This window comes from Suncus etruscus, chromosome 8 (genome assembly GCF_024139225.1).
Source record: "Suncus etruscus isolate mSunEtr1 chromosome 8, mSunEtr1.pri.cur, whole genome shotgun sequence".
Lineage (NCBI taxonomy): Eukaryota > Metazoa > Chordata > Mammalia > Eulipotyphla > Soricidae > Suncus > Suncus etruscus.
The window spans coordinates 18,965,500-18,973,019 of record NC_064855.1 but is presented as its reverse complement, the minus strand read 5'-3'; the positions used below and the strand labels follow the sequence as shown (position 1 = coordinate 18,973,019).

The window sequence follows — 7,520 nt, the reverse complement described above, 5'->3', positions numbered from 1 at the left end:
ATCTTACCCACTCTCCTGTCTGCCGGACACTTGTGGGCAAAGGGCTGCGGCATTGTCAGTATACATATACTTGGGAGCACTCCATATAGGCCCATTCACTTGCATATGTACCCCCCCCCCATGCAGACAGTACAGATATGGGGTGATGTACCCAAACTTGGAGGCACATCTGGGTCAGTGCGTGTGTTTCTGTTAGAGCAGATGGAGAAGCATAGAATTCCTGGTCTATCCACCTTTGCAACTTTGAGCAAGAGCTGAAGGACAGAGGCCTGGAAAGGTGCTGGCTGTTGCCCAGCAATGGGTTCTGGGAGTGGGAGGGCTCTGCTCCCATTGAGTTCTGTGGGCCTGGCAATGGGCTGCGCACCTGATTCCTGGCATTGCCACACTGAGGCTGAGCTTAGGAAAAATGTCCTGGAGGTGAGGCTTGCTGGCATTGGGAGAGGAGGCTGCGAGTGGGTTGGAGAGGTCCGTTGATGACATGAAGTGGAGAGATTCATCCAGTGCAGATAGGCCCTCTTATAATGGATGTTGGTCTTGTTCAAGAACCAACACCCCCAACTCAGAAGTAGAGAAAGCCCCAGACTCGCCCAACAGCACTGCCATTTTTATTTCATTGCATCTGAAGCAAGTTAGGCTTCTATTTGGCAGAAACTTCTCTGTGCTCCTCTCATTCTTGAACTCCTTTTAAAGCCAGACTCCGGCTTGTCTTAAATGCCCTTTTCTTCCCCTCCCTTAAAAAATCTCCTGAGATGCTCTGGCCAGGGGGCCTCGCCTCACTGGGTTGGAATGCTTCCTTTTAATGACGATAACTAATCTACCTTTTGTTCTCTCTTGTGCCTCTTCTCTTCTCCCCATTAGCGCTCTGCTCTCTCTCTCTCTCTCTCTCTCTCTCTCTCTCTCTCTCTCTCTCTCTCTCTCTCTCTCTTTCTGTTGGCCCAGGAAACGCACCCTGCCCCGCTACGCAGAACCCAGGACGACAGGAAGCCTCATGCCTAAGCTGCGGGGTGCACCATGGATCTGACAAAGATGGGCATGATCCAGCTGCAGAACCCCAGCCACCCCACGGGGCTCCTGTGCAAGGCCAACCAGATGCGGCTAGCGGGGACGCTATGCGACGTGGTCATCATGGTGGACAGCCAGGAGTTCCACGCCCACCGCACAGTACTGGCATGCACCAGCAAGATGTTTGAGATCCTCTTCCACCGCAATAGCCAGCACTATACACTGGACTTCCTGTCGCCAAAGACCTTCCAGCAGATTCTAGAGTATGCCTACACGGCCACGCTGCAGGCCAAGGCTGAGGATCTGGATGACCTGCTGTACGCTGCTGAGATCTTGGAGATCGAGTACCTGGAGGAGCAATGCCTGAAGATCCTGGAGACCATCCAGGCCTCCGATGACAATGACACGGAGGCCACCATGGTAGAAGGTGGGGCCGAGGAGGAAGAGGACCGCAAGACCCGGTACCTGAAGAATATCTTCATCTCGAAGCATTCCAGCGAGGAGAGCGGCTATGCCAGTGTGGCTGCGCCCAGCCTGGCAGGGCCAATGGTGGACCAGAGCCCTTCTGTATCCACCTCCTTCGGCCTCTCGGCCATGAGTCCCACCAAGGCGGCCGTGGACAGCTTGATGACCATTGGACAGTCTCTCTTGCAGGGGACCCTGCAGCCTCCCGCAGGCCCTGAGGAGACTTCTCTAGCAGGGGGTGGGCGGCACCTAGGGGTTGCAGAGGTGAAGACGGAGATGATGCAGGTGGATGAAGTGCCCAGCCAGGAGAGCCCTGGCACCGTCGACTCCAGCCTCTCTGGTGGCTTGGGGGACAAGGTGGAAGAGAGGGGCAAGGAGGGGCCGGGCACCCCCACTAGGAGCAGTGTCATTACCAGCGCCAGGGAGCTGCACTATGGGCGAGAGGAGAGTGCGGAACAGCTGCAGACCCCCTCTGAGGCCAGCCAAGGACCCCCGGGTCGCCCAGAACATCCAGGGCCACCAACTGAGAAGGCCCTGGGCCTCTACTCTGTGCTGCCCAACCACAAGGCCGACGCCGTGCTGAGCATGCCGTCCTCCACGTCTGGCCTCCACGTGCAACCCGCCCTCGCCGTCTCCATGGACTTCAGCACTTACGGGGGGCTGCTGCCCCAGGGCTTCATCCAGAGGGAGCTGTTCAACAAGCTGGGTGAGCTGGCTGTGGGCATGAAGCCAGAGAGCCGGAGCATCGGGGAGCAGTGCAGCGTCTGTGGGGTGGAACTCCCTGACAATGAGGCCGTGGAGCAACACAGGTAGGGATCTGCACCCCTTGGTTTGTCTGGCACTCAGCACCCGCACCTAGGCACTCTCCAACCTTCATGCCCTGCCATTGTCATGTCAGAGGATGGGTCTCCCTGCCTTCCAGGCTCAGTGTTCACAGGAACTTCTTCCCGAGTCCAGGGACTGCGGTGTGCTTTTCTAGATCTTGGCACACCATGGGAGGTATAGGGGACCTGTTTTTTTTTGTTTGTTTGTTTTTGGGGGCCACACCCAGTGGCACTCAGAAGTTACTTCCTGGCTCTTCGCTCAAAAATCACGACAGGCAGGCTCAGGAGATCATATGGGATACTAGGTCTTGAACCCAGGTTGGCTGCATGCAAAGCAAACGCCCTACCCACTGTGCTATTGCTCAGACCCCCAAGGGCCTGTTTGCTTTTTTTTTTTTTTTTACAGGTACTGTCTCATCTTTCCTCTGGGGCACCCATGTGCTGCTTCTTCTACCCCTAAAAATAGAGGAGGTGGAAGGAAGGGGGAAGGAGGAAAGGATTGATGGAGGTTGGAAGCTGGAGCTCCCAGGGCGGACTTGGACTCTGCTATCAGATTTGGAATCTGGGCTCCTCTGTGGCACTGTTTGTAAAGACAGGGCCTCTCTCTACCCCTTGTGGCCTACCGGGAGGGACTGGTTGCTGCTTCAGGCTCCAGAATTGCCACCACTTCCTCCGGGTTCCTGGTGGTCATTTATCATCTAAACGTGGCTTCTGCTTCCATCTCTCCTCTTCTCCTGAACACTCTTTGGAATTGATTTAAAGTCCAGAGGGAAGGAGGGGCACAAGGCTGGGATTTACCACCTGTTGAATCCCATTTTCATGACCCCACTTTTCAGTTGAATGAAATACCACTTGGGGAAGTCATGGCTCTCCCAGCTTCGCTTCCTTCTGGGTGATGGAGCCTATTGCACGTGCTCAGAGATGGGGCTGGTTTGTAGTAGGGCCCAAGCTATGGAATTTGTTCCATATCTCTTTCCTAGGAGGACCTTTTCTGGAGGCATTATGAGGCAGGGCCCAGAAGTGCTTTCACGTTTAGGTCTCATGTTTTTTTCTTCTGGTGCCGAGATGCACCTTAAGGCCGTGCCTAAGTAAGGCAAGTATCCTACCATGAGACCCTTGAATTTAGGTCTCAACCCCCTGGGGCCTTCTGCTGCCTCTGGGGAGCCATTCATTCCTGAGGAGGCCACTTTGCGTGTAGAGCAGAGGTTTTGTGATTCGCCTCCCTGGGAGTGAATTGTAGGGCCTGGGCCTTGTCATTTCACCTGCCTGCTCCTGGAACAGGTGTGTGATGGCAGCATATCCCACATCTATGGTTGACATTGGAACATTTGTCCTTGTACCATAGCTTGTTCTGATGATCTGTGGTGAATTCTTCTGTACATCTTGGCCACCATCCCTCTCCCTACCCCCCCCCCCCCACCCATTTGGGGACAGGAGTGGGTAGAGGCACAGGAAGGTCAATCTGGTTACCCAGAACTACATTGTGGAAAGTTGCTGCTGAGCTTAAAGTGGCTTTATGTATATACACATTTTTTTTCAAACTTTTTTTCCTGCGGGTGTGAAAAATAACTACTGCTAAGGTGTGTCTTCTTATTGCTCTAACCGCTGAGAAATAGTTCGAGGTCATGTGTGTTTTGTGCCGAAACTTTCCTAAAGAGGAAACCCCCCTCCCCAATCTTGACCAGAGAGATGAATCTCTTCTCTGGATGTGAATTATTTCAGTTCTTTGCTCTGAGAAATGGGGTCAATAGGTGTGGGGTGAGGGTGGGGGATGTGGGTGAAGGGAAGGATTTCTCTGTATGTTCTTTTCTCTGAAAGAGCCTGAGAGCTCTGCCTTCCCTTTCTGGGTGGCCCTGGTCTTCATGGGGCTCTGGATGGTACTTTCTAGAAAGTAGGAGGGAAAATAGCCTGTATCTGGTGCTGAGAGCTTGGGCTGGTGATATGACCATTCTGAATCTTACCTGGTTCTTTTAGAAATAGAGATGATGGAGGGCTGGAGAGAGAAGAGTAAAGGAGCTAAGGTGCTTTGCCTTGGCAGATGGTTGACCCTGGTTAAATCCCTGAGCACTGCAGAGGGCACCCTCCATGCTCCAGTGGATCTGGTGCTGAACCCATAAAATGAGGTTCAACTCCCTGAAAAGTTGTGGCTGGTACTTCTTGGCCATAAAGGTGAGGAATGAATGAGGCCCCTGGCTCCTATGGCTCTGAGGTATTGCAGGCCGTATCCATAGCACTATCTGCCTCCAGTCTGTTGCTGGCTGTGCTGACAGTGTCCCTGTCCTTGGAACCATCGGATGGCCAGGCACGGGTCCTGGAATCCTCGGGGTCATGCTGTGGGCTGCTGACACGGAGAATGTGCTTTTGATGGAAGATGGAAAGTAAGCTGCTGCAACCCTAAGAAACTGGAGCTGAGCACAGCTTTGCATGGAGACACAGTCCAAAGAATCTGGGACTGGCTCTGCCTCATCCCCCAGAAGCTCCTGGATTCTGTTGAATCTGCTTCATGGGGCCCGTTGCTTGCTCTCTTGCCCTTAGTGCTCCAGAATGAGGCAGCTTCTCTAATTTTGGACCATCTTCTCTTCCTCTTCCCAATATCACTGTTAGTAGGACAGAGGAAAGGCCAGACAGTGCAGAGAAGCACAGGTTGTTTCTTGGATTTTTATTTTTGTGTATGGGCCATATATGGTGGTGCTGTGTGGCTGGGGGAACTTCTTATAGCTCAGGTTTTTTTTTTTTTTGTTTTTGGGTCATACCTAGCAGCACTCAGGGATTACTCCTGGCTCCATGCTCAGAACTTGCTCCTGGCAGGCTTGGGGGGGACCATATGGGATGCCGGATTCGAACCACTGACCTTCTGCATGAAAGGCAAACGCCCTACCTCCATGCTATCTCTTTGGCCCCCTTATAGCTCAGTTTTTAGAGGAACTTTGGTGTTTGGGATGGGACCTTGGAGGTCCTACTACTTTTATAAAGGTTTTCGTTTTGTTTTGTTTTGGGGCCACACCCAGTGACGCTCAGGGGTTACTTCTGGATATGTGCTCAGAAATCGCTCCTGGCTTGAGGGACTATATGGGTTGCCAAGGATCAAAACGAGGTCTGTCCTGGATCAGCAGAGTGAAAGGCAAACGCCCTACTGCTGTGCTATCGCTCCGGCCCTGATTTATTAAACATTTTTTATTATAACACCATGATTTACCAAGTTATTCATAATGCAGTAATTTCAGGCATTAATTGTCCCAACACCAATCCCACCACCATTGTGACCTTCCCTTTACCAGTATCCCCAGTTTCCCACCCACCACCTTAGCCTGCCCCCTTGTAGGCACAAACAAATTTACTTCATTTTGTTATGACTCAAAGGCAAATGGAATTATCAAAACTTAGATCAACAAGGGCCAATTTGAAATAATTGTTATATCTTTCAATGTTGTTACTAAAATCATTGTCTGAGAATTTATGGGACTATGGTTGATGCTAGTTGAGTCTTCTGCATTACTGGTTATTAACTCACTGAGCTTGTGGGGCTTCTCTGTAACTTTCCCATCATGTTTGCTATGATCCTACTAGGCTAACACCACTATGAAATTTTGAATTGTCACACGGCCACTTGATCTATAGATCTGGAACAAATTAGTGGGTTGGCAGTTTGAGAAGCTTGAGTTGTAGAGCCTGATGGAAAGCCATGGGTGTGGCTGTGGGGTGCTGTGGCTTCAGGCAGAAAAGAGATTCTGTCTCCACCCATTCTAAGAAAGACCCTAGAGTTTTAGTCCCAACCAGACTACCTGGAAAGAGTCAGCAGAGTCTTTTGAATCTTGTTAGAAGAGCCGGGCTGTTTTTGTGCTTGGGAAGATGGTGGATGTGGTGGGGTGGATGGCATCTTGGCCTGACCTCTGTAAATACCTCAAGAGTTTTCAGCCTGTAGCCTGGTACCACCTTTTATTACTTGGGGGTGGTGAGACTCAGGGTGGTGCTCAAACTTGGTGTACTCAGGAATTCTGGCAGTGCTCAGGGACCATAAGAGGTGCCAAGGATCGATTCAGGTTGGCTGAGTACAAGTACAAGGCAAGAGCCTGACCTGCTGTATTATTTATCATTCTGGAACCTGGAGTTTTTTGATGCAAAACCTGTACTGTAGCAATGGGATATTTTGATGTTAGAAAGCTGTGGAATAGCAATGAGCATGGCAAAATAGCAGGTAATAGGGCCTGAGTGATAGCATTTGCTTTGCATGAGGTCAACCCAGGACTGACAGTGGTTCGAATCCCGGCATCCCATGTGGTCCCCCAATCCTGCCTGCCAGGAGCTATTTCTAAGCACAGAGCCAGGAGTAACCCCTGAGCGCACCGGGTGTGACTCAAAAACCAAAAGAAAAAAAAAGCAGGTGATAGACTTTGCTTTAACACAGGGGTCTTCAAACTTTTTAAAGTGGGGGCCAGATTACAGTCCCTTAGAGAGCTGGAGGGCCGGACTATATGAGCTACTAATTCCTACTCACACTGCACATATCTTATATAAATAAAATGAAAACCATTTATAAATAAACAGATCACGCACCAGTATTTCAATGGGAACTGTGGGCCTGCTTTTGGCTAATGAGATGGTCAATGTCCGGTTCCATATTTGTCACTGCCAGCCATAACAAGTGATGCAAGTGGGCATCAGTTAATCTTGATCTGGTTGGAGATTTCAGATGTTTCATTCTTGAAAAAGTCTGTTCACAGGCCTAAGTGCTACCAAAGATGGTTACCATTTTGAGTGCATGGTTCCTGATATTGGATATGTCTCAGAGGGGAGAGATGCATAGAAATTCAAAAGGTTACTTGACTTAAATGCGTCTTTCAGAGAGTCACAATTCTGCAGTAGCCGGTTCCATTTGATAAATTGTAAGGACATTTTCAATCTCAACAGAAAATGGGTTACGAAAAAGCTGTATATCCTGTTCATGGAGATGAAGCTCTTTGAATCTAAATTGAAACTCCTTTTGCAACAATTCTAGTGAAGCCAGACATGTTTCCTTTGGGAATGCAACCAATGATTTGTCCGCTGACAGGTTTTGAGTTGTTGGGAGATGACTGAAGTTTTCCTCCTGTACTTGTTTGATGAGAAGGCCTAATTTTACTTCAGTGCTTTCACATGCGATGCCATATCACAGATGAGCTTCCCCTTGCCTTGAAGTTGCAGATTGAAACTGTTGAATAGCTCTGTTATATCTGTCAGAAAGGCAAGGTG

The 7,520-nt window shown here is 50.2% G+C and overlaps 1 protein-coding gene across 2 annotated transcripts in view; it reads left to right on the top strand.

Annotated features, from left to right (window-relative positions):
* The first annotated feature begins 870 nt into the window (after positions 1 to 870).
* Positions 871 to 7,520, top strand: part of ZBTB16 (zinc finger and BTB domain containing 16) — a 173,304-nt gene continuing 166,654 nt past the window's right edge. For both annotated transcript variants that reach the window (XM_049778677.1, XM_049778676.1), the window contains exon 1: positions 871 to 2,276. In XM_049778677.1, coding sequence (XP_049634634.1) covers positions 1,012 to 2,276 — 1,265 coding nt within the window. In that variant the 5' untranslated portion in view covers positions 871 to 1,011. The remainder of the gene's footprint in view (positions 2,277 to 7,520) is intronic.